The sequence below is a fragment of the Diceros bicornis genome, chromosome X, assembly GCF_020826845.1.
Source record: "Diceros bicornis minor isolate mBicDic1 chromosome X, mDicBic1.mat.cur, whole genome shotgun sequence".
NCBI classification, from domain to species: Eukaryota; Metazoa; Chordata; class Mammalia; order Perissodactyla; family Rhinocerotidae; genus Diceros; species Diceros bicornis.
The window spans coordinates 3,541,301-3,557,995 of NC_080781.1; the positions used below are offsets into that span (position 1 = coordinate 3,541,301).

General features: G+C 38.8%; 1 protein-coding gene across 1 annotated transcript; it reads left to right on the plus strand.

Moving 5' to 3' along the window:
* The first annotated feature begins 212 nt into the window (after positions 1-212).
* On the plus strand, positions 213-11,324 carry LOC131400693 (odorant-binding protein-like). The gene is made up of 7 exons (XM_058535382.1): positions 213-317; positions 827-966; positions 5,943-6,013; positions 8,289-8,399; positions 9,749-9,850; positions 10,062-10,114; positions 11,118-11,324. Exons 1-6 carry the CDS (start codon positions 246-248, stop codon positions 10,079-10,081), a joined length of 516 nt encoding a protein of 171 aa, XP_058391365.1. The 5' UTR covers positions 213-245; the 3' UTR covers positions 10,082-10,114; positions 11,118-11,324.
* The last annotated feature ends 5,371 nt before the right edge of the window (positions 11,325-16,695 follow it).

Consider the following 16,695-nt stretch of genomic DNA (forward strand, 5'->3'; position numbering starts at 1 on the left):
TCCAGCTCAACTCAAGCTTCTCGTAAAGCTAATCCCATTATTAAAATAATAGAATGCCATCAATTTCATCACTGCCAACCAAGACCTTATGAGTCATATGTAACCAAGATCTTGAGATGAATAACCATTGGTTCATTACTTGTTGTGCCAACTGACCAATACTATACAAAGTGACACATACTCAAATTCTCTCCAACAACCAGCACGCTCTCAGTTTCTCCAGAGGAGAGACAAGGGCCAGCGAGATGAAGATTCTGCCGCTGAGCCTTGTACTTGGTCTCGTTTGTGCTGCCCAGTCAACGCGGATCCCAGCACTGGTACGAGGGGTCGGCAGATCTGGGAGGAGTCTTGGTGGTGTGTGTGTGTGTGTGTGTCCCTTTTGGGTTGTTAGATGTGTATTCAAATTTCTATGCACCTAAGCCTACCTCCAACCCAGAATCACGCTTTTAATTGGCTCTTGACACATTTCTACAGTACTGGTCATATATTGTCTCTGTATTGTCTATATTATTTATTAATTAGATATTTATGCTTTTGCAGTGTACTTGTATAAGGCAAGAAGAACCAGGCAGAGAACCGTTGGGTTGGAGTTCTGCTTTGAAAACAGACCTTCATCTGTTTCGCAAATATCCCCCTTTCTTTTTTACCACCCTTTCTTTTTTACCATTGACTTGGGTTTTCACATTGTTTTATAAATCCTGCTTCGTTTAGTAGAGATAGATAGTTTTGTGCTGATGTAAAATGGAAGGAAAACTCATGATGGATGATGTCAGAGAAAATTAAAAGAAAGAATAACTAAAATTTATAATGGGAACTTTGCTTTTAGGTTTCAGGAGAGTGGAAATCCATTTATATGGCATCCAGTGACAGAGCGAAGATGAGTGACAACGCGCCATTCAAGGCTTTTCTCCGTAGAATTGATTTTGAGAATGCATATAACAAAATCACCTTCAAGTTTTTTGTCGTGTAAGTAAAAATAACACAGAACAAAAAAATATAAATATAAATGCTCGACCGTGAGAGAGGGTCTGTCTGAATTCCATGTTTGTGTTGAAATATCTGGATTATGTTCAAGAGCGTGGCTCTCTGAGCTCTGTGCTTAGAAGGGTCTTTGGAGGGGTCGTGTCAGTTCTACTACCATCCTCTAGAGAATGTCCTGGAGCATTTGCTTGGAGGGCAAAGAGTCACAGAAACTCCATTGAAATCATCTCATTAAAGAAAAGAGGACAAAAGCAGCCAAGAGGCTGCTTGAATCTTTCACAGAGAATTTGAAAAAGGTCATTCACTTAGGGGATTTAGGGGAACTGTGATCCCAAAGAGTGTGAGCAGGTGTAGAACACAAAATGATCTCTACCCTGAAGAATTTACTCATAGTAAATTGCAATCTTTACTAAATTAAAAGCCTTCGTTGCTTCAAAGATTATTTATGGATTGCTCATAATATTACAGGCATTTTATGAAGACCTCAAATGACTAATTTCACTTAGCATAATACCCTCTAGATCCACCCATATTGTTACAAAGGACAGCATTTCATTCTTTCTTATGATTGACTAATATTCCCCTGCATATATATACCACATCTTCTTTATCCACTGATCTACACGTGGACACTTGGGTTGTTTCCACATCTTGGTTATTGTAAATAATGCTGCCATGAACAAACGGGTGCATATATATTTTCAAACTGGTGTTTTCATTTTTTTCAGATAAATACCCAGAAGTGGAACTCCTGGATCATTTGGTAGTTCTCTCTTTAATTTTTTGAGAAACTTCCATACTGTATTCCCTAGTGGCTGTACCAGTTTACATTCCCACCAAGAGTGCACGAGGGTTCCCTTTTCTCTACGTCCTCACCAACACTTATTATTTGTTTTCTTTTTGCTAACAGCCATTCTGACAGGTGTGAGAATGTGCTTTTGATTTGCATTTCCCTGAGGATGAGTGACGTTGAGCATCCTTTCATGTGTCTGTTGGCCATCTGTATGTCTTTTTAGGAAAAATGTGTGTTCAAGGCCCCTGCCCAAAGCAACAAATTGGATTGTTTACTTTTTTGATATTGATTTCGATGAGTTTCTTATGGTTTGCATTTACGTTTCCTTGTAGGTTAGTGATGGTGCGCATCTTTTCACGTGTGTTTTGGCCATCTATATGTCTTCTTTGGAAAAATGTCTATTCGGGCCTTCTGCCCAGTTTTTAATTGGATTGTCTGATTCTTGGTGTTGAGTTGTAAACGATCTTTACATATTTTGGGTATTAACCCCTTATTTAATATATCATTTGCAAATATCTTTTCCCATTCCATAGTCGCCCTTTTGTTCTACTGATGTTTTCCTTCTCTGTGCAAAAGGTTTTTAGTTGGATGTAGTCTCATTTGTTTATTTTTTCTTCTATTGCCCTTGTCTGAAGACACAGATCCAAAAAATATTGCTAAGACTGATGTCAAAGAGCTTCTTACCTATGTTTTCTTCTAGGAATTTTACGGTTAAGGTAATTTACGGCATTTGTTTTTCAAATATACAACTATTATCTCCAATGTGGTTTGCTCCATTATACATTCATTTTTATTTTGTACAATTTTCATACTATTTTCTTTCAAACTCCACAACCATCATTCTTCCCAATAAGGGTAACTATTCTAATGTTTCTACTGAGTTTCTTTTTTTGTTTTTATGTATTCTTGTAATTAGGTATATTTTACATAAATACGTGTATTTTTAAATTTTTATAAAAGTCACTAATATAAAAAAAAGATGAAAGGGCCAGCCCAGTGGCATAGTGGTTAAGTTCGCGCACTCCGCTTTGGTGGCCCGGGGTTTCACTGGTTCAGATCCAGGGCGCGGACCTATACACCACTCATCAAGCCATGCTGTGGCGACATATTGGCACAGATGTTAGCTCAGGGCTAATCTTCCTCAAGCAAGAACAAGTAAAAAAAGGAGGAAGATTGGCAACAGATGTTAACTCACGACCAATCTTCCTCATCAAAAAAAAAAATGAAGAAATTGTCTCTTATTTTTTGCCTTCATTGGTCAAAATAGTGTCAGGGATACTGATTTTAAACTAATAACAATACTGTGTATGAAATTCTATAATAACGGTATGGATGAGGTGGAAAGAGAACACGAAAAAATGAAAAATGATGGCAATGCAGGAATCTAAACAGTTACACAAGGGACATGACATGTATAGCATGCTTTTGAAGGTGGAATGGTGGAATGGGCTTCTCAGACAAAGAAGTAGGAAAAGGGAGAAATATTGGCATAATCAGAGACATCCAGTTATTTAAAAAAATGTGTTCAGGAAATAATGAATAGGGCTGGGGAACTGTGTAAAAGATATATGGAGGTGATTGTACAAGTTGAGATTGAGAAAGAAAATCGGAGTGAATTCTGAGGAATCTTAAATGTGAAAGTATTAGTTTTAACTTTCCCCACTAGAAATGGGTATGTACTGAAGTATGCAGAAGCAGTCAAAGTCTCCTTCTTTCTGATTGTGCTTTCCCTATGAACTCAGGACATACGGAAGAAACAAGGCTTTGATTCTCAAATTTCATTCTGAGGTTTCAACTTGACCATATAGATCCAGAGAAATGGCCTTAAGCCAAAAGAAAATATTTTAGGAGTTACAGATCAATATCTCTCTCTCTCACAGACACATATTTGAAATTATTGCTAATTAGTAATACCATATGTAGTCACTTATGTTGATGATATTTTCCAGAAACAACAGTTGTTTAAATACTACCATTTAAGTTTAAGCAGAAGATTCCTAGGGTAAAGAAATGAAGGAGGAGAAATTATTTATATCAGTGAAATGTAGGGTATCCAAAAGCATCACCTGCTGATAAGAGATCTCTTCCCCATAAGATTAAAATGCATATTTATATTGTAGGTAGAAATTAAAATGTTAATTTTTACTTTGTGCTGTCTTTTAAATCCAAATATAATCACATTGAGAGGTAAGGATAGCTTAAGATTTCAAAAAGATGGATATTATGAAGACAGAGGAAATTTGCAGAGAAGCAACTTGAGGAGGAAACAGAAGATTTGAAGGAAACATTTCCATACTTATAAATACCCGAGCACACTTACTGGCTAGAAGAAAGTTGCAAAAAGTGGGCTGAAAGTAAGGAGAGAAAGTTATTAATCTGTTGGGAATGGGAAGAAACTGGAAATAATGTGAAAGGGGGTACAATTTTTCCCATGAAAATAAAGAAAGCACAGATATAAGAAATCACTTATTAGGAGAAATTGAATGAACTCTATTTCCAAAGACCTAATTTCCAAAGACATAAGTGGGATTCAAGAATCTCTCTCTCTCGCATCACTTACAAACACTCATGCAAATACAGACACATATTTTGAAGGAATCAAATATTAAGAAACAAGAATAAGAGAGTTATGCTTGATAAAATAGAGATAATTGATTATATATCATATATAATATACGACTGATTGTTTACAGATAATCAAATTATACACACACACGCGCATATCTTATCCCAATAGTGACACCGGTCAGCTTTCAGTAACTTTTTAAAGAATATCGGATTATCTTATTTGTCATATTTACAATTTTTGTGTCCTATGTTTAATTCACTTTGCCTGTGGCCATGCTTATTGAGGTTGACTTGATCGAAGTGTATTTCCATGGAATCACATGCACCGTTTTGAAAGGTGTAGTTCAATGAGTTTTGACGTATGTTTGCCCTTGTGTCACTACTGCCACAGTCAGGATATAGACCTTTTTCCATCACAGCAGAAAGTTCCGTTTCTTTCCCTGGCCATAAATGTCCACTGTGAATTAATAGACAACAACTGATCTGCTTTTTCTCGCCTGTTCTAGATCTTCATACAATGGAATTATAAACTATGTATCTTTTTCCGCTGCTTCTCTCACTCAGCATAATGCCTTACAAGTTTATCCCTGTGGCTGCATATACAAGTATTCACTTTTTTCATTGCCAAGTGAAAGTCCTTTTTTGCATATATGAAAACCGTACGTATTCCAGTTGCTGGACAATGTTGTTTCCAAATTGTGGTTATTTTCAATAAGTTTCATGTAAATAGCTCTGTACTGTCTTTGTGTTGACATGTATTTTCACTTCTCTTGGGTAGGAGTGGAATTGATGCATCATAGTATTTATGCATATTTAATAATATTCAATAATTTATTCAATTTTGATTGCGTTATTTCCCCTTGTAACATTTGTGTTGTATGCATTCTTCATATATTTCAAATACATGTTCATTGTCGTGTACATACACACAGAGATGCACAAAGACTTGTTATATATGTGACATATACATGTAATCATAATATATATTGTGTGTATATAATTTCCATATATAAAATATGCAGATCACGTGTGTTTGTGTGCTTGCTCTTGTGTGTGTGTGGTGTTTGAATACATACCTGTGAGTTGCTATTTAATTTTCTTTAACGTGTTTTCACATAAGAAGTTTCTGTTTTGATTTCATACAACTCATATTTTTTTTTCTCATATTTGTTGTGCTTTTTTGTCTATTATATTACCTAAGAGATCTTTGCCAGGGCTGCAAGAAGCCCTAAAGTCTGTCTTGATAGCTATTTCTCTCAGTTTCAAGAAAACGTTTCAAGCAAGGGCTTGTATTTTTCCTCCTTCTTCTCTAAAATTTTGCCTTTCTCCATATTCCCTGGCTTTCAACATGACCTGTTTTGTCTCTGTAGCTGGTCCTTGGATCTGCTGCTCTGACCCCGTGTGTCAACAAAGACATTCTAACCACCTAGAGTTCTTTGATCTTGGACAACTTATGTCTTCTCTTTTGAAAGTCAGTGTTTATAGGCACTAGAATCATAGCTTACACAGGGTCAGATGAGGGTGAAACAAAGAAAGTCCTAATTATAGATCAAATTTTTATTGTTTTTCTTGATCAACTTCAAGATGTTTTCTTTTTAAGGGTCAATGGACAATGCATAGAAAAAACTTCCGTGGCAAGAAAAATAGCAGAAAATGTTTACACTAGTGATTGTAAGTATGAGCATTTTACTGAAGGGTTGAAACTTTGGCCTCAAATTCTTTTCAGAACTCCATATATCTGAATTCTAGTCTATTAATAATTAGAAGTGTGACCAGGCAAAGTCCCTAAATTTTCCAATCACTTTATTTTGTCACGTGCTAAGGGTTAAATCATAGAATGTGGATGACTCCTCCCAATTGTGAGTGTTATTCAATGACTGACTGACAGCATGTGCTGAGAACTTTTATCTCATAAAGTTCTTAGGTATGTGCAAGTGTTTCGAGATAATTTAAAATGATCTTAGGAACTAACACTTAATGGTCTTTCTTGAGTTTAAATATCAATGTCATTTTGCTTTAAAAGAACATTTTCAAAACTAATCTTAAAAGATCTTAATCATTCAAGGTATGGTTTGTTTTACTTAAATCCCAAACAAGTCATAGTAATTTCAACCCCAAGCACATTTCTTCATAACCACAGCTTCTCTTAAAAGCAATGGAGATGTTGGTTAAGATTTATATCTCTAAGTTCTTTTTTTTCTTTTTGTTGAGGAAGATTGGCTCTGTGCTAACATCTGTTGCCCATCTTCCTCTTTTTTCCTTTTTCTCCCCAAAGCCCCAGTACACAGTGGTGTATCATAGTTGTAGAGTTGTACCTCATCTATGTGGGATGCCGCCTCAGCATGGCTTGATGAGCGGTGACTAGGTCCATGCCTGGTATCCAAATGGGTGAACCTCAGGCCGCCAAAACAGAGCGTGCCAACTTCACCACTACACCACAGGGCTGGCCCTTCTAAGTTCTTTTTAATGACCCCAAACAACATTACGAATTTCAAATGGCCCAGTGCCTTAATATTTGATGAAAATTTAAATGTAGTAAATCTGTGGTTTCAATCTTTGCCTAACGTAAGAACTAGCAGAGTGGCTATGCCATGAATATACAAATAAGTTAAACATATGCCTGACATTTTGTCCTACACATTCATCACTATCTCTCCTTTTATATTACCAACAAATTTTTTGGAAAAGTGTGTTTTCATTTTGGTTATCCCTATGTTATTTGTTCCTTTGTCTGAATCATCAATGTTTTCTACCATCTTTCCTATAATTTTCTCCATTCTTGTAGTCCTTTTTACTTGGATTTGATATGGCAACTTAAGGAGGGAGAGAAGGGAAGTGACCTGGCCTTATTGTACAGGCCTCTTGGGAACGAGGAATTGCAATCTCCCCAGCTTCTGCTTTGTAGAAAATATCGTGTAACCATAACAAGCACAATAGCAGCAGTGGCCTTCACAGCAATGTGAGGCTCAGAAGATAGATTTATTTTCGTTGTCTCCATAACCTGCATTACCTTTATAAACCTATTTAGCGCGACTTTCTGCAAAACCCTCCTTTGTAAATATATATGAAACTTTGAAGTTGCTTCAGCTGCCGCTTATCTTTGGCATAGCAGACTAATGATATTTCAGTGGAAACACAAATTGGCACAGTTTTAAATCAAATCCCAATGAGTGATTCAAGCAAGTTGCTATGTTACGGCTAGAAGAGAGAATGAATGTTAGAGGGTTCATTGATAACGCAAAGTAGATCGGCACTTATTCTTTTCCCTATAAACATGGCGGAGTGGATGGGCACATCCAGAGAGATGGAGGTGTGGTCTCCAGGTGGGATCTGAATTAAGTGTTTAGATTGTCACCACCTACTTATCCTCACAAGCACAATTGATTTCATTCCAAATTATGTTTTGTTAAGTACGTGACAGCTATAAATTTGTTAAGTAATACACCTAGATCAAGGGGCAGAGGAAATGCAACAGTTAGTATGAAATGTTTAGAAAGTTGCCTGGTACAGAGTAGGTACTCAGTACAGAGTTACACAATGTTTTCAATGATAAATTGATTTCAGTCCTAAAGAGAAACCAATTCAGTTTTTGGATCAGGGAAATGCAAAGAGTTTTTAAACTTTGTTTGATAATATGCCATATAACAACAGGTTCATGCTATTTAAAGCAACGTTGGCTCCATTAGAACACATGTTTTAGAAAACATTTCAGTAAGACTAGAAAATGGGCAATGTTTAGTTGGATAAAATGATAGCAATAAGGCAAATCCTTCCCTGCTTTCCTGCTGTAAAAATCCGTGTTAACATTTGCCGTACTGTTGGAGTGAGACAAAGATCAATTTAGTGTTTATTATTATCAATGTTAAGTAAGCCTTGATGAAGCTCATCAACAAGAAATTAATGAAGCTAAGGCTACCTACATATATGTCTTCTCTCCCTCTCATAGATGCAGGTAAAGTTGAATTCCACATCCTTCACGCCTCAGACCACGCTCTGGTAGGATCCCTTACCAACGTGGACACAAATGGCAAGGTCACTCACATAACAACGTTGCTTGGTATGTGTCACATCCTGACCATATTTCCATCGTCACTGTCATAGAACATTTCCATTGTCAGTATGTTTATTCAGAAACTCAGTATTAAGGAAATCATACGGTATTTGACCTTCTCCCTCTGACTTATTTCATTTTGCATTATACCCTCAATGTCCATCCATATTGTCACAAATGGCTGGATTTCATCGTTTCTTATGGCTGAGTAGTAAACAAACACATAGGGAGAGAGATTGGATTGGTGGTTACCAGAGGGGAAGCGGGGAGGGAGGAGGGTGAAAGGGATAATTCGGTACATGTGTGTGGTGATGGGTTGTAATTAGTATTTTGGTGGTGAACATGATGTAATCTATGCAGAAATAGAAGTACAATGATGTACACCTGAAATTTTTACAATGTCATAAACCAATGTTACTGCAATAAACAAAAAATTAAAAAAAAAAAAAGAAACTCAGTATGTATTGACATCATTCATTGCTAAGTATACAACGTCTAGGTCTTTGTGTTCATTGCATTTAGGACCCTGGAACATAATCTACAAAGAAAGGTGAAAAGAAGAGATGGTAGGGATGGGAGGTACCAGATCATCAGGCCTTTAAAAATAATTCCCATAACAACTGAGATTTACTAGAAATAATTTCTTAACGTGTCACCTAATTTTAAGCCATGTCTGTATTGAAGTTGACCTCAATTCCTTCTTTTTATGACAGTTTTTCAAATACAATCTAAGCCTGAACCTGAAGGTTTTAGAATGAACCTTGATCATGTTTAGTCCTTCCATTGATCATGTTTAACCCTTCCAATGCATTGTCCTCATGAAATTGAGAATTTCAACCCCAGAATAGCCACAGAGGGGCACGGAGGGTGTGTTTTAGCCTTGGGGATAATAGGTTTCTATTTGGAAAATGTATGGGTAGACCTGTGGTTTACTAAAAGAAAATGTTGTCTCCCATTACTACTTGCAGCAGGGCTAAAGTATCTCTGGAGGTGAGAATCAAGTTTCCAGGTTATTTGGGTCCAGCACAAGGCAAGAATGTCAGGTATGGGTTCCAAGAAGTTGACAGAGAGGCAGCAGATGAGCTATTCTGGATCCTTGGGCCCAAAATTCATGGAGCTCCTGATGTGTCCTTGGAGTCCTGCTGATGTGGGAGAGTTGGGCTGGGATTCATTCCTCCTATCGACCTAGGTCAGGCAGCTGTCACTGTGACATGGTGAATGTTAACTATCTGAGACTCTGTTAAATTATTCCACACGAAGAACTGATTTGCACATTCATTTTTCTCACTCATGGATCCAGAAATTCCTGGGAGTTCTAACAGGCGAATTTCTGCTTTCTGCACGGTGATTTTCAGGCAAAGGATACTACGTTGAATGGAACGACATTGAGAAGTTCAAGAAGGCGACTAGAGAAAAGGGGATTCCAGAGGACAATATTGTGAATCTCCTCACAGTTGGTAATGTGACTATATTTTTTTCCTGAATACATCATTTACCTGTTATGTAAATATACTATTGGGAAACAAATTGTTTCATTTTAAATTTCCTCTTCCATAAATTATCTTTTATAAAATCTTTTATATAAGAAAAAAATAATGCTTAAAAATATTGACAAATAGTACTGACCACTGGCACTCTTTCTCCTGTTTTCTTTTTTTTCATCCTCAGACCACTGTCCTTCACGTTAATGAAAACAGGGACTTGGACATCTCCTAAATGTTGTAAGTAAAACTGACCCATTATTAAGGCTGCTATGTCAGGTTATTCTATAAGCACACGTTGTGACTTCAAATGGGCCAAATTTTTTGAGTAACTCTTTTTGTCCCGATAACTTAAATTATGTCACCAGAACACATTTTTTCTATTACATAAGGATATTTTGCTTCTTCTGAGCCCTCTTAAATTGCCAGTTAGTTGAGTTGATTAACGCTGAGGCTATTTTGGTGACAAAACATTATCAAGCAAGAACCATGCAAGTGAAACACATTTAGAAAGAAGCAAGAATTGCCAGAAATTGGTGGGGATAACTGGAAAAATAATTAGTTTTCCACTTAGTCCTGAGATTGTGGTTGTTCACACATGTCACCTCTCCAGGAGAATTGGGCTTAAAGAGAACTCACCATTCCTGCAATCACAAGGTGAATTTTACATAATCATGACAGCCACTTTGGAAGCCTTCCAACCACACTCTTCAAACATGCATTCAATTATATTCTCCTTCAGAAGATGGTTTCCTTAAAGTGTGATCTTTAACTAACCAAAATGACGTAGCCTCAGAAAATGACATTGATCTATGATCCAACATGCCTTCTTTTTGTCTGTTGAGAAGAAATGAAGCAGAAAATCAAAGAAAACTTTAGCTTCCAGGGTGTATATAATGTCTTGAAGACACAGACCCTTTGGAATTAGAGGAGAGGAATCTAACTGAATCATGGATCCTGTAAATCTTTTTTAAATAGGCCTTCCCCATGAAATGCATCCTGAATCATGAATCTCCTGGAATGTGTCCTAACCATGAAAGTTCCCACCATGTGTCCATCCTGGGAAAATTCCAAATGGATCCTCTCATACCATAGAGATGGAGAACATTAAGTTCCACATACAGTTTGTCCACTGGGTTAACTGAAATCTCCTCTAATCCTCGACATCCTACTTCCTGAGACTCACTCCTCTCAGGCTGTCATACAGTCAACTCAACCTTTATCCTGTTTCCCTCACCTACAGAACGTGTCATTGGGGACCAGGCCTATCATCTCTTCTGTGGAATCAAGACCAAAAATCTGAAGAAAACATTTCTTGTTCCTGTCTAACTTCACCCTTCTCACTTCATGAACATATTTGCCTTTCCGTTTCATCTCTCCCAGTCACCATTCATGTCCTGTATGATGTTATTGGATTTCTCAGTGTTTAAATAAATGGATTTACTATGTACTTCATACATCTATGTCTGTGCAGAAAGTTGCTTAATTTAAAGCAACAACAGCAAATATTCACTTTAAATGCAGCTATCCAGGAAGATGTGCATTTAATAGAACTGATGTCCTATCAGAGAGAATTCTGATCAAGATTAAATAGAGAAGCCCTCGTTGTGTCAAAGGGAGAGGGACAAAGGGTCTAAACCAGCATGGGGAGGAAGGGAGGGTTATGGATATATTACTGTCATGGGATGAGGGAGTCTGGTCAAGAAAAAAGTCCCTAGGAAGCATCTTATACTCACAGGGAAAGGAACATGTGTGCACCTCAGTAGGATTTACACAGAGAGAGTCTAAAATGCCATAAACTGAGGGAAAATCAGTACTATCACACCACCATCACCGTGAAGTTGAGTGGAAAAACTGATATTTCCTTATTGTAGGACCAGTAGTAATCAAAGATGGGGCAGCATCTAAGACATAGTCAACCCCCAGTGTTATAACGTGAGTGGAGTGCTTAGAGAAACAATACCATTGAGAATTCAGTTAGGGAGCTGCAGCTGCAAACACAGAACACAAGATCTACACAACATGGGCCATTGCATTGTGCTTCCAAAAGCAGAAGATACTAGGAGTTCTAAAAAATGGCCATTCCCACTGTAGCAGGTAGAGCATATTGATCAGCTATCCATGATACACGAGGTCTTTATCATCTAAGACATCTAGCACTCTGAATATAGACTTTATTCCAACGTTTGGGCCAAAATCCAGAGATATGGTCCATACAGTGGGAAAATAAAGTAGAGCTAAGCAATATTTAACAGAACAAATAATGTTTTAGTTACTGAAACAGACATGGCCTCCAAATGGGCTACAGTTTGCAAATGTCAATGGCATCAATAATGAAGACTTCTATGGCTTTAGCTGGAAGTAATGGAGATGTCAAGTGCAGTGTTTGAATTCTCCCTTTGGCATAAAAGAGTGTATGCATTCGGAGTTCTGTATCTGGTCATCAGATTGTGTCTGGAAATGCTGGATTGAGTGGGTGGATATACACATAGGCTACCGAATAGAAAGTGTGGGAGATGAATATAACCTGAATATCTTAAAAAATGTTGAAAGGCAAGACCTGGCATAAATAGTTGAACATTGTGAAATATGGGCATATGTGTGTGTGTGAAGGAAAAAGGGATTATGACTACAAATCCTACTGAAATGAAGGGATTTGTAAGAGAATAATAGAAACAAAATTATGTCAATAAATTGAACACTTTGCATGATTGGCCACATTTCTTGAAAATATGGTACCAAAATTGACGTAAGATGAAACGAAAAATTTCCATAGTGTTCTATCTATTAAAAAAATTGAATCTGCCATCATAGAATTTTCCATCAAGAAGTTGCAGGTCCAGAGGATTTGACTAGTGAATTCTTTCAAACATGCCAAGACCACAAACCTTAGACAAAGTTTTCAGAAAGAGATGAGGAGGGAAGACAGTCCTACTCATTTTATGGGGTCAGCATAACCTAAATCCCCAAATGTGACAAAGACATCTGTACATACACGAGCATATGAGTTCATATGAAAATATTTCCTATGCCAACTGGCTCGTTTCTGCCCCTGACCCACATTAGGTACTCCCAACATCTTGGTATAAATTCTACATCATACATAACATGCATTTTCATTAACACACAGACCTAGTAACATATTAGATTTCAGTCTTTGATTTTCACAGTCATAACATCAGAAACAAAATATAAAGAGAATCGCATTTTTGTTTTTCTCACATAGTGATCTTTTTAGAAATTATTCATACCTTAATTCATAGAGATCTAACATACTGTTTTAATTTCTTACCTTTTCCATTTTGAATGTGCCATAGCTACCAGATTGTTAAATTTATCTTTTAAGTATCCCAACATCGTAAACAAACCAGTGAATGATTTTTATACGTGTCACTTATTTTAAAATTTTGATATATAGAAATGCCTCATCAAAGTGAACACACGGTTAGAATTTTGATAGATACAACCAAATTGACCTTTCAAAACATCTTTGTTTTTTCTGTTCTCACTTCCTACCATGTTCCTCCCGGAGATACATATGTAAGTCACTCTTCCAACTATTATCGGAGCTTTGCTCAGAACCCTTCCTTATAGATACAGTGCCCCCTCTGAAATCGGATTCCCCTGCCAGTACGCTGCACGTTCTCATCTTGATTGATTTTTCATCCTAGATTTAGAAACAGGTGATACATATGGCAGCTACTGGCTAGCTTGTTTGTATTCTGCCTCTTTTTTCTGGAAGATCCCTCCCTGGATCATGCACTGAGTCTGTCTGTTCCCTGCTAAACGTTGAGGTTAGGCTGTTGTGGACACATCACATGTGCTGAATCAATGTTCATTGAACACAGACCAAGCCTGGATAGTAGGAATCTTATAGAACACACTTTCTTCATAATGCATCCTTGGACAAGTTCATGGTATATTGGAGTGTAATATATTTTCTAGTGTATTACTGTAAGAGAACAAGAAAAATCAGGTCATTCTGCAGAGTGCTGAGTCTTGTCCTGTCATTGAGTGCATACAACCTGAGGAGGGCTGGCATATGATTCAGCGTTGCCGACACGGGCTTTTGCTTCAAACATGGCAAGAGGTAAAACTCAAGAGAGTGATGAAAAAAGCAATTCCTATTTAATTGATAATAAAGGTTTTGATAAAGGACTATGTCCAGAGGCTGACTGACTAAAATATCACCACAGGAATAGTGGGTCCATCAGTTAGTAAAACAAATATACAGTCTGAAATTGAAACAAAGAACAAACAGAAACCAACCGAAAAACACCAACACAGGAACAAGAAACCAAAGGCAAACAGCAAAAGAAACAGTGGACCTTTCTTTCTGGAAGGTGCCCTCTCTGACATATGTAGGATGTCATAGCTAGTCCTGTCCATATCTATTTGTATTCCTAAATGTTTCCAGAGGTTGCCAGAAGGATTAGGAAGGTCAAGGAATAGGTCAGGTTTTTAAAATATGTTTCTTTTTCTCTCCACATGGACGTGTTTAAAGGATTCTCAAAGGCAAGCACGGGCTGAAAGGAAGCTCCAAGGGGTAAGAATTTCTAGTGAGAAAATTTGAGATAAAGTGCAGAGTTGCCTCTCCCATTCACATTTCCTGTTTATCTGTTCTTTGTCTGCGCTGTTTGCCACCTCAGAGAGTTTCCAAACACCATGCCATTTAGTGGGAAAATGGTGTTCCTTTCCTGAGTCAGACTGCTGAGGCACCCTTGGAAGATATGCTGAAATGTACAATGTGGGTAATTATTTAATAGAAGCATCGCTATTTTATGATAATCTGTTTCCGGGGGGCGGGGGGTCTTCCCTAAATACCAATTTGCATATCTTCCTTTCTTCTTCATAAAACAGTCTTGTTCGTCTTATTGAACCCATCTTAGCTCTCTTTCCCTTTCTTCACGTGTCTCAGGTACAACTAGTCAAGCGGGACATGCTGCTTGGCTCTTCCTCCTTCTCAACACATCTGGTTCAGCCCACCCTTGCCTTCTAGAGCCTGGCTTCCTTGCGCACCTGACTGTGCTGACAAGAACCCCTTGTATTTCAGCCATACTCCATTGAGTTTATTGGAATGACTCTTGAACATGGTGCTACAGTTCTGGTTATTAGCAGCTACTTTGGTATTTCTTTTCACCAAGAAATGTCCTTATTATACAGCAGCATTGCCCAAATTTGCCCAATCAAAAAAAAAAAATTCACCTGAGACACACACTGACTAATTCATTAACCAAATTCTAGGCACTGGGGATGCAGCCAAAACCAAAAGTGCAAACATTATGACACTGTGGAATTGACTCTTTAGTGCATGGTGACTGGGTATAAGAAGAAAAAATGAATATGAAGGTGGAAGGAGAGAGGAGTCGTGCAGGGTTATGGAGTAGCACACTTTAGGGATGGGCAAGCATCTGAGTCAGAAGCAATCCAGTGCGGCTGGAACAGAGGAACAGAGAGGTAAAGTAGTTGCAGACAGGCTAGGAAAACAAGCATAGCATGGAGGGACCTGCAGGCTATTATAGGGATTGGAGCTTTATTCTACGCGAAGGGAACAGGTTAATATACGTTAACCAGGATTTCTCAACCTTGGCCTGATTGGCACTTGGGGATGAATAATTTATTATTAGGGGCTGTCGTGTGCATTGTAGGATGTTTAGCAGCATATTTAAGCTCTACCCACTGAATGGAAGGCGTACCACCCCACCCTGCCATAGTGACAGCCAAAAATGTCACCAGACATGTCCAAGTGTCTCTTTGGGGTGTCACAATGACCCCTGGTTAGGAACCAAGACCCTATAAACGGTGTTAGGTAGCCTTTCCTAGATCTGGTCAAACTGAAGTTTCTGCTTAAAGCCTAGAAATCTGCGTGGGAAATCAGCACCCCCAGGGACTCTTAAAACAGGACAAGCTTTGGAAAGACTGCTTGAATCCTTGCTACTGAAAATGCGCTTTTAAGACCAGAAGCAACGACATCTCTTGGGTGCTTGTTAGAAATGCAGAGTTCGGGGGGCGAACTCACGAACTCAACATGGTGGCGGAGGCAGACTCGGAACTCGCCTCCTCCCGCGGACACAGCCAATTTGCAACTACTTGTGGAAAAATTACCCCTGAGACAGAACTGAAAACTGGATGGGAGGAGCTCCTGCAACAACGGACAATCCTGATTGAAGTGGAAGAGGCAGAGACTCCCTTCTGGAGAGGAAAAACGCCGCCTTCACAAGCCACCAGCTGCACGGCCGCCAGGAGCAGCCCACAGGTATGCAGCCTCCCTGGAGATGCGGGGCCCTGAGCCGGGGAACGCCCCTGCTGTGGGCATTTTGTGGACGCAGTACAGTCGAGACCAGTGGCATAATATCTGACTTTGCCTGCTACTAAAACACTGGGGAGTACCCCCAGAAAAGCTGGTTCACAAAGAAACTAAAACCAGCTCTTAAAGAGCCCACTCCAAACTCACCCGTTTCAGAAAGCATCCTAAAATCACCAGAAAGAAAGGTGCACAGTGCTGTGGTGAAAGGAGACTCACCTAATAGGCCCTGAGTGCATCTCGGTGAGGGGTGAGACCTCTCCAGGGACTGGGACATTGGCGGCGGCCATTGTTGTGGCCTGGTGTGGGCGTGCTGACACAGACACCATTGGAGTTCTCCCTGAGGCCTGCTACCCCAGGGTCTGCCCCACCCGCTAGAGCACTGATTTAATCCAGCTCAGCCAGGGCAGGCAGCCCACCCTAGAGACTGGCCCCACCCAACAACATGCCCTCAGGCAACGTGTGGACCTGAATATATTGGTGACTGGATTCTCTGCAGCCTGGCAACTGAGCCGAC